The sequence below is a fragment of the Dendrobates tinctorius genome, unplaced genomic scaffold (genome assembly GCF_039654945.1).
Source record: "Dendrobates tinctorius isolate UK_male_01 unplaced genomic scaffold, ASM3965494v1 ptg000151l, whole genome shotgun sequence".
In the NCBI taxonomy this organism is placed as follows: Eukaryota; Metazoa; Chordata; class Amphibia; order Anura; family Dendrobatidae; genus Dendrobates; species Dendrobates tinctorius.
In genome coordinates, this window is record NW_027361818.1 from 21229299 (window position 1) to 21246676 (window position 17378).

The following is a 17378-nucleotide window of genomic DNA, read 5'->3' on the forward strand; positions in this document are numbered from 1 at the left end:
GCAATTGGGCCCATTTGGTCTTGTAAACTGCGGTGTCTGTTCACATGGCATGCATTTTGATAGCGCTGGGCAGCCCACCTGAGCTAATAGAAGGGTGTCTCTACTAGGTTGGCCTGGATGCTGTGCATGGCCATAGTGTGAACAGCGCCACGTACAAGTTTTTTATTGTGCATTAACATACCAGGCAACCGTCCTCTCCATGTATTGGTAGGCTGTGAGCGGTTGTTTCATCGGTATTCTTGAAATGTGCTGCCATCTTAACTATATGGGTCCACTGCATCCTGATAGTGCATTTGTCTGGAGGCCTGGATGGGTAAACCTTTTTGCTCTTTTGCTGTTTTCTACAGGGCAGACAAGCATACAGGTGGACCTGGGGAACCTGACAGCTAGGAAGAATGCAAGGCAAACTGACAGTGTAGCTCAGGCACCTCCATATTGGAGGAGAAACCTTAAATAGAAGGTGTCGCCCAGCAATAGGTTGGGAATACCTTAGGTTGGTTCAGGCAGTCCCTTTTAGAGGGAGGGTGTGCACGCATGCACCCTCTAAGCATAGTTCCCGGTCCTTCAACTTAAGCGAAGTTTATTTTTTTGTTTCAGAGATTTGAAACCCAGAGGTTTGCTTCAGCACACTATGTGTTGAGCGCTGATAATTGGCATTTTAAGGGCTGGGCGTTTGTGGACAACAAGAGTGGGTGGGAGGTTGTCCACCTTATCTCCACCCCATGGTGTGGTCTGGTGTTTAAATAGTCGGCCTCTTGAGGTTTTCAGTGTTCAGTGTGTCTAGAGAGGCTAACTCCATGATCCTCTCTAGTGTGCTAACTTTACCTTTGCATTTTGCTAACCCTGTGCAGGTGGACCCCATACCATAAGGACTGTGCTTTGTGCTACCACTTTCTTTTGTTATCCAGGTTTTTTCCAAAGAGCCATGTTTATTTTAACTTTACTATGGTTTATGCCGCATATATAATAAACTAGTGAAAATCTTAGAGACATTGTACTTGTGTCTATCTCTGTGTACAGCTGAGTGAGCCGACCTACCACAGGAATTAGAGTAGAGTTCGCTCAGAGACAGTAGGCCTGAGTTTGTCAAGGTTTGATTCACAACTAACAGTGGTATTGCAGAACTCACTGGGCAGTAGCTTGTTGCACAGTAGAACTTTATGAAGATGTTTATGGTAATAGCGAGATTGTGAGTTGGACTACATAGTCTGACAGCACAGAGGTGTGTCGTGTTGTCAAGGCAACCTTGTGCACAGAGGAGCAAAGTGAGATGGTGTCAGATGGATTTCACTGCTGGGGAAACCTATCTAGCATCACTTCTAGTTGTCTCGTCTTACAAATAGAAGACTTTCATGTGTGGTATTTATAGTAGGCCAAAAAACATGAAATGCCGCAGAAAAAAAGAGAGAAGAGTAAGACTTTCCAATCAACTTTAGATGGGTTGAAGTTTAAGACAGGCAATAAACAAGTAAACACTAGACTAAACTAAAAATTGAGGCGGGCCAATAACAGAGTAACCAAACTTTAGGACGTTATTGGTCGTAAAAGATGTAAACAATTATATCAATGTCCAAAATGCACTGAGAGACTGGAGGCCATAGAAAGGGTAGTAGCGAATGGTCTTAACACAGGGGGAGACTTTTGGCCCATTCTCTTTCCAGCTGGAGTTACTATGAAGCTATAAGAATTATAAAAGAAAACATTTTAAACAATGTAAGTGAAAACATTAAATGCATTTAATAATTGTATTCTCCAGATATGGAATTACTTTCATTACAATTTAATAAAGCACCGGAGAATATCCAAGACTCCCCTGTATCCCCAACAGATCATTTTTTTCTGCATTAAGCTTTAACTATAATAGATGTAGAATGAACAAATAAGACCCTGGAAACCTACCAGACTCCTTCCATACGGCACACGTAAGTCTCAGTTTTTACTGTATCTATCTGCACCGATATTGGAACTCATTCATTTATTTAGATCCAGATTTAAAGTAAAGTGAAAATATTCTTCTAATCTTTCTTGGCGAATGCTCGAACAATCAGTGAATTGAACTCAACATAATACTAATTTGCGAGGAAACATCTCCAAACAACCACATATTTCAAAGACCAATCTCCCATCCCAATGTCTTTCTGCGATGGATTTCCAGTTCTCCTATATTTTGTAGAGGATGTCCATTCTCTTAGAAGTCATTCTACTTTGTTTTTTTGTTGATTTTCACTTGTATATTATTTTACAATCTTAACCATAAAGGATAACAGGATGGAGGAACGCTTTTCAATGGCATTGGAGGCGTTTACCCACTGATATCGCTGAGTCTAGTGGTGTACACTGTCCATAAATATGTTGCTCCATCCTGTTACAAGGTGAGTGGCCTTGCATGTAAATAAATTATAACATAAGGATATCATTTTTTTAGGCTATGTTTCAACAAAATATTTCCATGATTACAAAGATAAATCTCTTGGGATTTCACAGTTCACATAATCTGAATTACTTACTCTTTACTATACTTCTCCTGATCTATTGTGTGACACTATGTGGAAATCTCCTCATGGTAGTACTGGTGACTTACAGCAGAGATCTACACCGACCCATGTACTTCTTTCTCACGCAATTGTCCATAGCGGACCTCTTATTGACCACAGATATTGTCCCAATCATGCTCCATAATCTATTCCATAAAGTTAGGGTAATTTCTTTTTTCGGCTGCATTGCTCAGTTTTATATATTTGCCTTCTGCGAGTGTTCGGAATGTCTTCTTCTCACGGTGATGTCTTATGACAGATATTTGGCCATCTGTAACCCGTTAAGGTATGGCACCATCATGAGTCTGAGTTTATGCCTAAAACTGGTCATCATTAGTTGGGTACTAAGTTTTACTATTTCGACAGTTGAAATAGCATCAACATCCTCTTTAGAATTTTGTGGACCAAATGACATTGACCATTTCTTCTGTGACCTGCCTCCAATTCTTGAGCTCTCATGTTCAGATATAAGTGGAGTCCAACTGGAGATTTTGTTGACCGGTGTCCCAGTTCTTCTCTGCCCCTTTGTAGTAGTTATAATATCCTATACTTACATAATATTTGTCATACTAAAGATTCCATCAGCCTCCGGTAGACGAAAAACTTTTTCCACCTGTAGCTCGCATCTTATTGTGGTCTCCATATTCTATGGGACATTATTTGGTGTTTATGTTCTTCCAACCAAAGGACAGTCATTAAACATAGCAAAATTTTTATCATTAATGTACACGGTTGGGACGCCGTTGATGAATCCTGTGATATACAGTTTAAGGAATGCCCAAATATTGAAAGCTTTGGGACTATTTAAACGTAATTTCTTGCTTAAGATACATAAAAATGTTTTTTGAAATTTAATATTGTCAGATTTGATTGGAAAGATGACATTTCTTTAAAAATAATTTTTCACTCTATTTTTGCCTATACATTTTGTCTGTTTTGCTCTATTAGTATAAACATTATGTAGCAATAGAACATTTTAATGTAACTTTCAATTAATAACCAGCACTTAGTCCCATGTTCAATCTTTATGGTTTGATAAAATTCAAATTCTGCAGTATTAATTAGCTTAATTTAACACAGATACATGTACATGGCCCCATTCATTCTTTCATCTTTTTAAGTGGGAGAACTTGCACAATTGGTGGCGGACTACAGTAAATACTTTTCCCCCACTGTTTATGTCTATTCGATAATAAGGTTTAATTATTATCACAGACTCCGATTCTTCACTGTAGGAGCAGTGAGACTATGAAACTCTCCGCCACGTGATGTTGTAATGGATGATTCACTGCTTTAATTCAATAGAGGAAATCTTTCTTGTTGCATATAATATTGCACATTATGAGGACTAGATTCTGTGATGGGGAATTAATCCAAGGATCTCATCTGATTGTTGTATGTGGAGTCAGAAAGGAATTTTTCCCCTTATATGGAGCGATGAATGTTTGTCCCATGGGGTTTTTGCCTTCCTAAGGCTAGTTTCACATTAGCGTTTACGGCCGCAGCGTCGGGCTGCACACGGCAGCCACTAAGCCCCACCCCCTGCCACGCCTCCACCGGTAGCTCCGCCTACAGGCGCATGACGCTGCATGCGTCCCCTATCTTTAGCACTGAGAACGCAGGCCATGCGCAGGTATGTGTTTGGCGGCGCAAGTGTCTTTTTGACGCTGCGCCGACCGCACCAAATTGCTACAGGTTGCGTTTGGCGCTGGTCGGCGCAGCGTCAAAAGGATGCATGCGCAGCCAAATGCATACCTGCGCACGGCCTGCATTCCCAGTGCTAAAGATAGGGGACGCAGGACGCATGCAGCGTCATGCGCCCGTAGGCGGAGCTATCGGCGGAGGCGCGACAAGGGCGGGGCTCAGCGGCGGCCGTGCGCAGCCCGACGCTGCGGCCGTAAACACTAATGTGAAACTAACCTTAGTCTACCTTCAACCTTAAGACTATGAAGCTATGGATTGTAGCACTGAACTGTAGAATTGCAAAAATGTGTTTCAAAAACAAGAGTTGCATTTTTTTTTAAATGCCTGTTCACATAGGTTACTGGAAACCGAGATATAATGGTTTATCAGAAAATTATTAATGATCTCTATATGGAAACAGCAGAAAAACACTTAAAGTGTGCTCTTTATAAATGTCTGACCCCATAGTAAGAATAAATAATGACATAAACATAGTAACATAGAGTAAAATGATTGAAAAACTGACAACATAATAAACAAACTAAAAAAAAACAAAGCGAAAAATGAAGAATTATAGAAGTATATTAAAATGTAAAATTCATAAAATAAGCAAATCAAATAAGTCAATGATAAAACACACAAGAGAAAAAAGCATATTTTTATTATAAAAAACCTTGACTGTTTAATTGTTCTGTATGAAGTTGTAGTTGTTAAAGTTTTCAAAAGAAGACACAGGTCGGTTGAGGTTACTTAATAATTTATAAGGCTGGAAAATGTTACATTTTTCAAATGTACTTTCATTCACCTGCGACTGATACCAATGATTAAATGGACCATGTACCTTTCTGACTGTCCCTTGCTTGTCTTTTACATCATTCTTCAGCAGTGATGGCCCATACTCATTCAGACTTTTACTCACTGTTTTCAGTGTCATTTATACTGTAGTACTGCTTCTGCCATTGCTGGACCTAAACTGCCACACATATCCTTGTCTTCTCCATTCTAATTATCTACCACCGCCTGCCATCACCACTGCTGAGCCAAGGCCATTGACGCATCTCCTGGCTTCCACTGTGTTTCATTGTATGGTTGCTGCTATTGCTTCCACGGATGAACCTATTTTACCAGGCAGTTTCTTCCCTGCCACTTCCGAATTGTCTGACATGCGACTTCATCCACTGCCACTAAACAGTCATGACAGCCACACATCTCCTGGATGCCCAATGTGTTTTATAGACACTACTGCTGTTGCAAGATGTTCTCCTTTAAGGGTGCACCTACAGTACATGAAACATCTGAATAATGTGACCCATTTTTGGAATTTTTTTTGTGACAATCATTGCTTCTTCTTCACTTTGAAAACAGCTAGTCTGTTCCTGATCACTAAAAAAAGGTTAATTTTTGGAAAGCTTTTTAAAAAAGCCTTTATCATTGCTTACTTTGTGAACAGCAAATTTGTTGTAGATTCTAAAAAAAGGAACATTTCTTTCACGTCTACAAAAGAAGCCATTACTTCTTCATGTTTAAAACAGTGTAGGGAAGGTGATGAGACGGACTGACTGGTTAGATTTCAGAAGGGAAAACAGCTAGGAAAGTGTAGGTGACGTGCAGTACCTTGAACTGACATTAGAGGGCAGGGAGGAGTGTGAGCATAGGACTTGACATCAGCTTAGGGCTAAGAAACCGTTAGTCATGGGGGCGGAGTTATAGGGAACCGGGAAAGCTTTAAATTTGACAGGAGGGTTCCAGAAAGTTCCAGTCCCCAGGGGGAGCTCAAGTGACGAGGAGACTGTGACAGTTGCTGCATTGTGAGGAAAACCCAACCAGGGGGACTGAGGAGAGAGAAAGTCAGGGGGGTGGTTCTGACACGAAGTACCACAGTGTAGACGAGGCTCCGGGTGTAGGACACCATATTTGGAACGACGTTTGACCAGTAAAATTACTGTTGGTGCACAGGCCTACGGCGGCCACAGTGACGGAGCTGTCAGAAGCGTCGCAGAGTGTAAAGGAGGATGGTACGTATATATACGTCCCCGGAGAAAGTACGGTGTTATAATGTGCTCTGTAACCGGAGAGTTGTGAAGAGAAGTGCGGTGTGCGGTGAGGCCGTCTGGCGGACGGCGAGAGAGAGAATAAACTTGGACCTGTTGCACCCGAAACTTGCCTCCAGCTTGTGTCTGTACGTCACTGCGCGGTATCCAGAGGGAGCACCCCCCAGCCCGGCCCACCGACTCTACACTAGCACAGTAGAAATTAGTAGATATGTGTGAGGAGAATGGAATTCTTCTCGAATATTACAAAAAACCATATTGGGAAAAATGCAGATTTTGCTTTGTTCACTTATATTTGAATTCAGGGCAAAATGGCGGACACAGGAAGTGATTAAATTGTTCTGCACTGTAAAGGGACATTAAAAGTATAGAAAATATGAAAAAGCTTAAGCTCCCCTTACCAATCTCCTGTCCGATCCTTGTTCCGTATTCTTATCATCACAGCAAGAGCCAACAGTGCCTTGAAAAAGTATTCATACACGGTGAACTTTTCCACATTTATTCACTTTAAACCCCCATCTGAAATTTATTTTTGAGGTATTTTTGAGGTATTTTATGTGATACAACACAAAGTAACAAGTACTTGTAAGTATTTGTGATGTGTAAATGGAATGATACACTTTTTTTAATTATTTTAAAAATAAATATGTCTGAAAATTGAGGGGTGCATAAGTTTTAAGGCCCCATGAGTCAATACTTTTTACGATGACCTTTCTCTGCAATTACTGATGGGGTCTTTTGGGATCTATCTCTACCAGCTTTGCACATCTAGAGGGGAAATGTTGTCCCTTCTTCTTTGCACACTTGCTCAGTGAGATTGGATGGAGATATCTGTGATCGGTAATTTTCAAGTCTTGCCACAGATGGGAATGGGATTTCGGTCCGGACAGTGACTGTGCAGTTCACTCACAGGAATGTGCTCTGATTTTAATCCTCCATTGTAGCTTTGCCAGGATGTTAAGAATTGTTTCTGGATGGTGAGCCAACACCTCAGCCTCTAGTTTTTTACAGTCTCTAACAGGTTTTCCTCCAGAAATGCCTTGGGTTTAGCTCCCTCCATCTTCCCATCACCTCTGACCACCTTTCCCGCCCCTGCTGAAGAAAAGCTTCTCCACAGCATGGTGCTGAGACTTCCATGCTTATTGATGAGGATGTTATTTTTAGGGTGATGCGCAGTGTTAGTTTTCCACCACACATAGTGTTCTGCATTTAGCAAGAAAAGTTTAGCTTTGGTCTCATCTGACCTGAGCGTCTTTCTCCACATGCTCACTGTGTCACCTACCTGTTATTGCTTTCTAAAAAAAAAGAGATCAATTTTTAATGGCATGTGAAAAAGTTTTCTCTTCTTCTTCATTTACCAAAGAGCAAAGCCTTGGTACTCCCTAAACAGGGAAAATTTTGGCACCTGTTATGTGAAAATGTCATGGCTTCTCTTGCACCACCTGTGCACAAACATGCTACCTGGCCAGGGACAATGACATAACAGGGACAAAACATGACCTCTGCTTAACAAAAATTTTGGCTTTTTCATGAGAAAATAAATTTATCATTCTTATGGTTCATTTAAGTATCTATAGTCTAATTTAGCATTAGTACTCATTAGGGATGAGCGACTTTTTTAGGGTTGAGTCGGGTTTCATTTTCATCATTAGCTCATTAATTGGGTATTACTGATCCTGTGTTCTCGGGTCCATTTGTGTGTCTACCCACTATATTATTAGAATTAATTTTTACCAATTGTTTGTTAATAATGTTAATAAAGATTGAATTTTAAATTTATTTGGCATATACTTCTCGTAATTTATAGGTTTAATGGTATTTTGGAAGTGCCTTATGCAGTTAGGTCACCCCTTTATGGTTTTTGTATCACAGAGTATGATTGCCAACCAGATCTTTTGGAAGCTTGAAGGTATGTAGGTCAAAGTTATGATATCAGATTATTCCAGTGTATTTTGGGTAATGCTGTGGATATCTAAAAAATCTTTTCTGTTAGCTAGAGAGTTGTGGAGCAGGAAAATCAGTGGCTGCCATCCCCTACAGAGTATTTTTCCTGTGATAAAACGTCTGGCTCAAGTCCCTTAATACAATTAAAATGTTTAAATGTAACAAAAATAAAACATTATTTAAAATATTAAAATAAAAATTGAAATTACATTTTATCCAATTGTCAATAGAAAGATGAAAATAAAACCAAACTGCCTCTATAAAAGTTTAGATTAATAGATCATATAAATATCCCACACCATGAGCACCCTAAAATTAATCTACATGCTAGAGCTGCTGTTTTTTATTAAGAACTTTAAAAAATGTAGTAAAAAGAGAACAAAAAGTAATATAAAAAGTCGTATGTTCCTCTAAAATGTTCCAAGAAATACCAAAGCTCATTTCATCACAAACAAGCCCTGACGCCATTAACTGTAAAAAGCGGTTTGTAGTTAAGAATGTTGCAATAGAAACCAAAATTAGTTTATTTTTTCTGTTGTTATTTTCCATGTAATAAATTAACAAAAACTATGCAAATCTGGTATTGTATTTGGTATTGTTCTAAATAGAGATGAGTGTACCTTTCAAGGTTTTGTTTGATATGCCAAACGATTAAATGTTTGCCAAATGGTTAGACGAATGTACTGAAACCCTATTAGGTTCTACAGGAGGCCAAACCAAACCTAAACACAACAACTTAAGGGGTGACAAAAAGCGTCCCAAACAGCTAAAATTGGGGCAGACACCATGAAAAGTGGCATTGTAGGGAAGTGGACTGACCTATGGACCTGTCTGCAGCAGGAAGGTGAAAGCAAAATGTGCCATTAAAGTGCTTGATGTGAACTGGTGAATATGTGTGTGGGGAGACAGTAGAAGATGGTTAAAGTACTGGATTTGGCTACTAGAGGGAGACCAGGAACAGCATGAAAAGGAGACAGTGCAGTGCAGTGCAGTACTGAAATTTGGCCACAAGATGGAAGCAAGGAGCAGTGAGGAAAGGACTTAACAACAGCTTAAGACTACGAAACCGCAAAGTCATGGTGGGCGGAGTTCCAGGAGCTCTAGAGGGGAATTCCCGGGGAGGGGAATAAATAGCCAGAGAGAGTTCCAGAAGGAAGCCATTCCAGCAGGAGTGAGACGGTCAGGGGGGTGGCCCTGACAAGAGAGCTGTAGGACAGAGAAAGCCCGGGGGTACCAGATGGACGGACTTGGACAGGGGAAGCTCTGTAGCTGTGGGCCTAATGGCAGCCACAGTGAAAGAACCACGAGAGACGTCACTGTAAGAGGAAAGAAAAGAAAGTGAAAGGTACCTGGGCCTGTGCCTGAAGATGTCGTGCTTTTGTTGTGTTGCTGTGGTCGTCGGGAGGACGACCAATAAAGAGGACCTGTTGAATGCACATTCGCTTCTGTCTCCAGTTTTTTTTGCTGCGAAAGGGACCACCCCCCTTGTCGGCACATGTACCTACTGTACTGACCCACAATAGAAATTTGCGAATGGCACAACAGCAGTCAGCAATGTGCCATGCAAAAAGTATCAGGGTCTGGTACATTTACAGCTTGGAATTTAAGTTTCCTTGAAGACCTAGTGGTTAAGGGAGTGGTGTAAGCCTTCTTAGTTGGGAGCCCTGATACATAATGCACAAGTTAATTATTTTTTCCAACCACACTCAGCACAAACATCAGTTTCATAGACAACTATTGGTAGAAAAAAGTAGGGAAAGTAACACATGTAGTTGACTGATCAATTGACCCACAGTAGAACCTTTTATAATGGCACAGCAGCAGTCAGCCATTAGCCATGTGTTAGGGCCTGCGGAATGCACCAAATAATAAAAGGGGAGATATGAGGTGTGTTCGCAGCCTGGGGTCCACCAAGCAGAGATGGAACCTGCTGCTGAGTAAAGGCAGACAGTATATGGCAGTAAAGCATAAACACACATGGGTTAACTTCACCCAGTATGTATGAGGCAAACCCTGTTACGTCACAGGGCCGCAGTACCGCAGAGAAAACGCAAGAGTTTTTCGTCACAAGACCCTGCCTCAGGGACAAGGGGTTAGAGTCCCTCTAGATCCACTAGCGTCGGCGCCGCAACTGCGGTGCCAGGCAAAAACTAAACTAAGGATTCCCACACTATGTGCGTACAGCACCGCTCAGGCGGACGCCACTAACCACCCTAAGCTCGGGCCAGGAAAGCGCACTGTTTGCGCACGGCGCCTCTCAGATGGACACTGCTGCAGATGCAGTACTATCGTGCCTAGTGCTGGATGGCACAGTTTGGCTCTAGCTAACTCAATCACCCTACACATACAATGCTAGAGAGGGGATCATAATGAGTCATTCAACAGGTCTCAGACACTCATCCACACATACAAAATTTCATTTTATACTAGCGCATGGCCGGGGGGCCATGCAAACCTTTTATAGCTGCAGCCTTCTGGGACCTTCCCTGTGGTCCAATTGGAGCAGCAACAGGACTTTAGCATGTGACCTCCAGCCTCCAATGAGAGATCGACCCACGGGCATGCTCAGCAGGCCGAAAGAGGGACTTAGTCCCAATAGCTGCTCGCTGCTGAATAGTGCAGGTTACTATAGCTGAACCAGGGGTGGCAGCAGCAGCCAAAACAACAGCACTAGGCCAAGCAAGATGCCGGGATCGACGTCTCTGCTGAGCAGCCTCCTCTGTGATCGGGACTGAATGGGAGACCACAGAAGGCAAGGCTCGAGATTCCTCCAGTGCAGGGAAAGAAACCAAACGCCTGACAACATGCAGAGATTTCAGATTCTGGCCCAGCATTTACAGCTTGAAATTTAAGTTTTAATGAGGACCTGTTATTTAAGGGAGAGGTGTATGCCTTCTTAGCTGGGAGACCTCATGCAACAGCTTGATTTTTTCTGCAGCCATAGTCAGATGGCATAAACATCAATTTCATAAATTACTATTGGTAGAAAAATGTAAGGAGAGTAAGACAGATGGTTGAATGAAAGAAAGTTCAGGCATACCTGTCTGGAAGCCATACTTCTACGGGCAACCCAACAGGTGGAGACCTAACTTGGATTCTCCACATTCCAAAAAAAATATTATGAAACCACAAAAGTGGCATCAATTTCCACAGAGTAGAAACAGTATAAGAGCCCTCTGACACACTTTCTCTGTTAAATACAGTTGTATATTTATTTATTCAGGACTCTTTACCAGATGCGATACTCTAAAGAAAATGTCACTACGTTTCTTATAAAAAAATGTAGTGGTTTACTGCATTGTCCACTAAAAAGCATCATTGCAACAAAACATAAAATAGGTGAAATAGTTACAAAATGAAAGTCCATTTTTCCATATCAAAGTTTATTCCCCATCTTTCCTGGGATCATGATGAATGGTAGATTGCGCCTGCCTCTGTCATAAGCATGGCTGAAAGAAGCACTAGGTTAACTCACCACGTGTCTGTACAACCTAGTGTTCATCTGATGTCTATGGAAAGTGTGCCCCCTTTCTTATGGGTCATGTGGTTCTCTGTATGTGGTGTTTCCATCTACCTGAGCTCAGTACAGGAATAACACATGTAATGTCAACTAAACCTTCCACAAGGCAATGTGCTCAGTACAGAATTGAGTGTAATAAGAATAAATCAATAACCAATAATTAATATTTAACATTCTCCTACAGGCAAACAAGCAGATGGAGACCCAACTTGGAGACTCCACATTTCAAAAAATATTTGTCACACACCACTAAAGTGGTGTCAGTTTCCACAGAGTAGAAATATTATAATAGGCCTCTGACACACCTTTCACCACAGTCAACTTACCGGATGGAGACCCAGTTTGAAGTCTCCACATTTCAAACATTTTTTTATAACTTCAGCAACAGTAGCAACAGCAGGCACAGAAGACACTACAAAGATGACAAAGACTGCAATAATGCAAGATTAATCATGACACTAAAAACTACACAATCACCTAGTCTGAGACTGCATGCAAAAGTCTTTGGTGATCCTTGACTTGTTTATTTTGTTGAAAGTTAGGCAGTCTACACTTTCAAGGGACAAAGGACCTCCACTGACAGTTTGTCTGATACCTTGAGCCCACCTCTATCGCTGTAAAAAACCCTCCCATGGCATCCACCTGTGCAACGATAGTCCGAAAATTTGAGACATTGCTATCCCTTGTAGGGATTTTTTACTCACTCGACTGAGGTTAAGGTATGCACAGAAAGCGGTATTACTTGAAACTGTATAAACTGCTCTGCATAGAAAAAAATGAACATCCTTTTCTGGCACAAAATAGCAAACAGAAAAATATACAGACTATAGTACTGTGGGTCCACCTGCATAGGTAACTGTCTTTAGCACACACACAATGGAAGTCTCCACGCCTGCAGCCACAGAAACTGAATGAGACATCTGGCCTTCATTTTATTAGCCAAACCACGCCCCTTATGCCCGCTTGTAAAACCCAGCCCTGGAGCAGCCCAAATAACTCTCTCAGCACCATATGTGCTGGAGCATACTTCCTGGCTCACATCACCGCAGCTAATAGCCACAATGACACTTTTCTCCCCTCAAGCACTTGTCCGGTGGCTATCTTACACCCTTCTGACTGGAATAGTGATGCTGATGACAGCATAGTCACCACTAATCATCTTAGTTGCCTTTTTTAAACTGTGCAGAATGGAGCAGAGGTCTTTTACCTGTGCCACCTCTGCAAGCGTGATTTGTACCACATCCATTCTGTGTTGGCCCAGGCTATGCAAAAGAACATACTGTAGCAGGTCTCATCGCTGCTGCCACAGTCGTTGCAACATATGCAGAATGGAGTTCCGCCATGTTAGGAACATTGTAAATCAGAAGGTTAAACAGTAGCCCAAAGACCTCTGTGGCGATGCAAAATGATGACATGCAGCATGCGATCGTTGGTAGTGACCACACAGTGACCTTGCTTTCTGCAGCAGCTCATCCAGACCAGGATAGTGGTGGAGAAATTGCTGCACCACCAGGCTGTGGACATGACCTAAGCAAGGCATGTGAGTGAGGTTGCTCCGTCGTCTTTCTACCACCAGGTTTGCACCCTTATCGCACACGGCCTTCCGTGGCTTCAAGTTTAGTGGAGACAGCCATTGCTGTATCTTGGACAGGCTAAATGTCCATAACTCTTGAGCTCTGTGACTGCATTTTCCAAGGCATATTAATTTGAACACTGCCTGATTGTGGTGAGCCAATGCTGCACATTACGTAGGTGGGGGGAATCTTTCTGCACTGTAGGAATGCGTATCTGATTAAAGGTGAGCTTGAGGGCAGAGGTGGAGGCCCTAAAGGAGGTAGAGGAAGCAGAAGCAATGGAGGAAGTGTTAAATACAGAAGTTTGACCTGCAAGCTTTGGGGATTCAAAAACTTGTGGAGCAGCCCCTTGACTGCCTGCCCCCACAGCCACCACAGTCACCCAGTGCACAGTTAGTGAGATCTAATGCCCCTGCCCATATTTGCTCATCCAGGTGAAAGTGGTGAAATGTACCCTGGCAGACAGATTTTTTCAGGGAGCAGGTGATATTTTCTGCAATATGTTAGTATAGCGAAAGCACAGTTTTCTTAGAGAAGTAATGGTGACTGGGCAACTGTTACTGAGCAACTGCGATGAGCATCAACTTACATAAATCATCTGCATTCACCATGTGGAAAGGCAGCAATTCCATGGCCAACAGATTGCAGATGGTAAAGTTCAAGCTCTTAGCTTTGGCATATTTAGTAGGAAACATTATTTTACATGATTACAACTGCTACGCTGAGGGGCTGGCTGCTGTGCTGAGAGAAGGCAAAGTACGGAGAGCAGGACAAACGGCTGGACTGTTAGTGAGGTGCTGGTGAAGATGTTATGGTGGATTGAGAAAGATGTGTTGTGCTAGATGACACAAAAACAACAGGCATATCTACATCAGTACATTGCAACAGCTGACAGGCTCACACTCACCCCAACTTTTGTGTGTAAACAATTGTAATTTATGCATCCAGAGATCTGTGTGAGAAGACATAGCATGTTGATGGAGGAGGAAGAAGTTTCAGATGAGATTGAAGGGATGGCTGGTGGTTGGAGAGGCCCACTACTCTGCATTTTAGCGCAGTGAGATTCCCACACTAAGGCATGTTGATCGCTCATGTGCCATTTCATGCATGTAGTTTTTTCATTTTAATTTTTGCATTTACTATTTTTTTTGTAAATTTTGGCAATAATGTGTGTTGCATCTATATTTGTGGTCTCAAAAAAGTGCAGGCTAGGCAACCCTTGAGGCCCCTGCAAACTGCACACTTGTGCTGGCCACAGGTAAAGTTGGGGCTGAGGATGCAGTGCTTTTCGTGGCTGACTTACCTCATGTCTGTATGGGAAGCTGCAATGTAACCTTCTCGTCTTCCTCCTCTGCTGAGCTACTCAGCTGAGTACATCTCGATTCACACCAAGTAGGATGTACAACCTCATTGTCATCCTCTCTGTTCTCACACTCCTCACCCTGAGGATCACTCTCCTCTTTTTCCTGCTCAGACATCACAGAACAGTGTGCCTGCTCCTCTGATAGCTGAGTCTCATCAGGATCACCTCCACCTTTGTTGGTTAACATCTGGTGATGAAGGTCTGGATTCTGCTCTGACCCTACTTCGTCCAGCCCTGGATGCAATATGAATGAATTTTGGGCATTGGTGCAGAAGCTTTCCTCCTCTGGTTTCTGTGATTCTGACACATCAAACATCTGATACCCATGTAATAGAATGTGTGAACAGCTTTGGAGAATGAGCCAAAGTCGCTATGCGACTGCCAAAGAAAGTGAGTCGACTAGCCATCCAGTAACAGATGTTGTCAGTGGTCATTGGATAGAACAAGATGGTGTTTGTTCAGTTGAGCTTTCATTAGCATTAACACCTCACTCACATACTTTAACACTAAGCCTAATCCCCCTTCCACTACAACCTACCTTTTCCCCACTTATTTTGTATGTAGCCTTCCCCTCTTGTAACCTACTGTTACAACCTTATGCCTGCAGATGCCAGTCACCTGTCAATAAGTGAAGAATCACTATTTTTTTTCTTAGATAATACTCCTGAACAACCTGACAATTTTTAAGCAGAGATATGGCCTGCTGATTTGTCACTGAAACACAGTTACATCACAAACAATTTGGATTTGCCAATTTGGCCTCCTCGATGCACCCCAATAATAGGCCTAATGATTTTTAAGTATAAATCTGGCCTTCTGATTTCTCACTGAAACACAGTTACATCACAAACAATTTGGATTGGCAAATGGGTCCTCCAGAGACTGTCAGACAGTATTGTCACAATCTTGTTAGATGCTTTAAGATTGACTTCACTCAGAACAGGATCCTGTATAGCTGACTGAGAAGTTCACTTGCAGCACTATCAGGAGCAACTGCTCTGCACTGTGACACTGACCTAATGGCACCATCAAAACAAGATGCCCACTTTTTATATGGCCGGGAAAATGTGACTTTGGCAGCCAATCACAGAAGTTCTTTTGTCATGACGTTGTGGAATGTTTCTGCACCATGATTGGCTGCCAGAATCAACACAAAGGGAAAAAAATAGCTTGTCACTTATTTAACCTCTCCACATCCCCTGACCTTTTCAAACATGTTCCCCCGTTACCCCGTCACCCAGCTCATCATACAGCAACACAATCATAGCCAAAGTAATGACATAAACATTAGTGGAAATGCGATGATTTACTGAACTGTGACTGACTTTTGCCAACTTTGAATAAAAATGATCGTGAAAGAGAATACAACTCTGAATTTGCTACATGTTAGGTGTTGAGTTTCCCCCACTGCACAGGGAAATCTCAAGCCATGTCCTCTGCGGTCTCCCATTCTTCTGTGGCCGCAGAGGTTCCTGCTCAACAGAGACATAGGTCTCAGCATCTTGCCCAGGCTAATGCTAGGTGTCTGGTTGCTCCTCCATGCTCAGCTATAGCACCATGCATGAGTCAGCGGCGAGCAGATGTTCCTGGGACTAAGTCCTGCTTTTCTCCATCTGAGCATGCCCGTGAGATGATGGCTCATTGGTGATCGCAGGTCACATGCTCAGGTCCTCAAGCAGCTCGGATTGGGCCATCAGGAAGGTTTCGGAAGGCTGCGACTATAAAAGGATCGCATGGCCGCACGGTAGTATAGACCATGTGAAGTGAGAGTTGTATGCACGTATGAATGTCTATGGTGAATGACTTATTATGAAACCTCTACGACTTATTATGAAACCTCTACCCTTGGTATGCATGTGTTGCGTAGCCTTGCCTGTAAGTGCCCAGGCTGAGGCATAGGTAGGAGGCAGAGTCAGAGACTGGTTTCAGCGCCAAGTGGTGGCTTTGTCTATACACCATGGTGAACTTTGGTCGGCACTCCATAGTAGCCAGTGTCAATTGGTGGCATCCACGCACTTAGTAGGTCTACAGGGACTTTGACCCCGTGTCATTGGGGCTAAGTTCCATGACCACATACTGAGCCCTCCCTTTGCCGAGCTCTGTGAGCTTCAACAGGCTCCGGCAACTATGTTCGGCGGTAGTGCAGCTCTTTGCAGAAACAGTGTCCGCCTCTGTACAAACTGGGTGACGTTAACCCGCATGTGTCTTTCTTTTATACCACCAAATAGCATCTGCCATTACCGAGCAGCAGGTTACCATCTCTGCAAGGCGGACCCCGGGTTGCGAACGCACCTCATTATCATCTTTTATTATTTGGTGCGTTCCGCCAGCCTAACATTACGTTCATGAGGAATTTGAAATTTGTGAACGTTTTCCAATCAAGTTTGCTCATCTCTAGTCCTAACCATACTGACCTACACAATAAATTTTACTTTGAAGAGAATTTCTTTTCCGTCTGAAATGTTATATTACATAGCAAATTAAATAGTGTCATTAAAAACTACACCTCATCCAATAAAAATATATTCCTCATACTGTTATATTGATGAAATTAAAAGCAATATGTAGACAGCAATGAAAAACTAGTTTATCTGATGAGGGATGAGGATGTTTGCTCATCTCTAGTCCCTATTAAATCAGTGGGTGAAATTTAAAAATACTAAAATTCCACTATAGATTTTTTTTTATAGAAAAATTCTAGCTTTTAAT

At 42.3% G+C, this 17378-nt stretch overlaps 1 protein-coding gene across 1 annotated transcript; it reads left to right on the forward strand.

The window, feature by feature from the left end:
- Positions 1–2416: 2416 nt before the first annotated feature.
- Positions 2417–8626, forward strand: LOC141050039 (olfactory receptor 10A7-like). The gene is made up of 2 exons (XM_073546873.1): positions 2417–3318; positions 8512–8626. Exons 1-2 carry the CDS (start codon positions 2429–2431, stop codon positions 8624–8626), a joined length of 1005 nt encoding a protein of 334 aa, XP_073402974.1. The 5' UTR covers positions 2417–2428.
- Positions 8627–17378: the final 8752 nt, after the last annotated feature.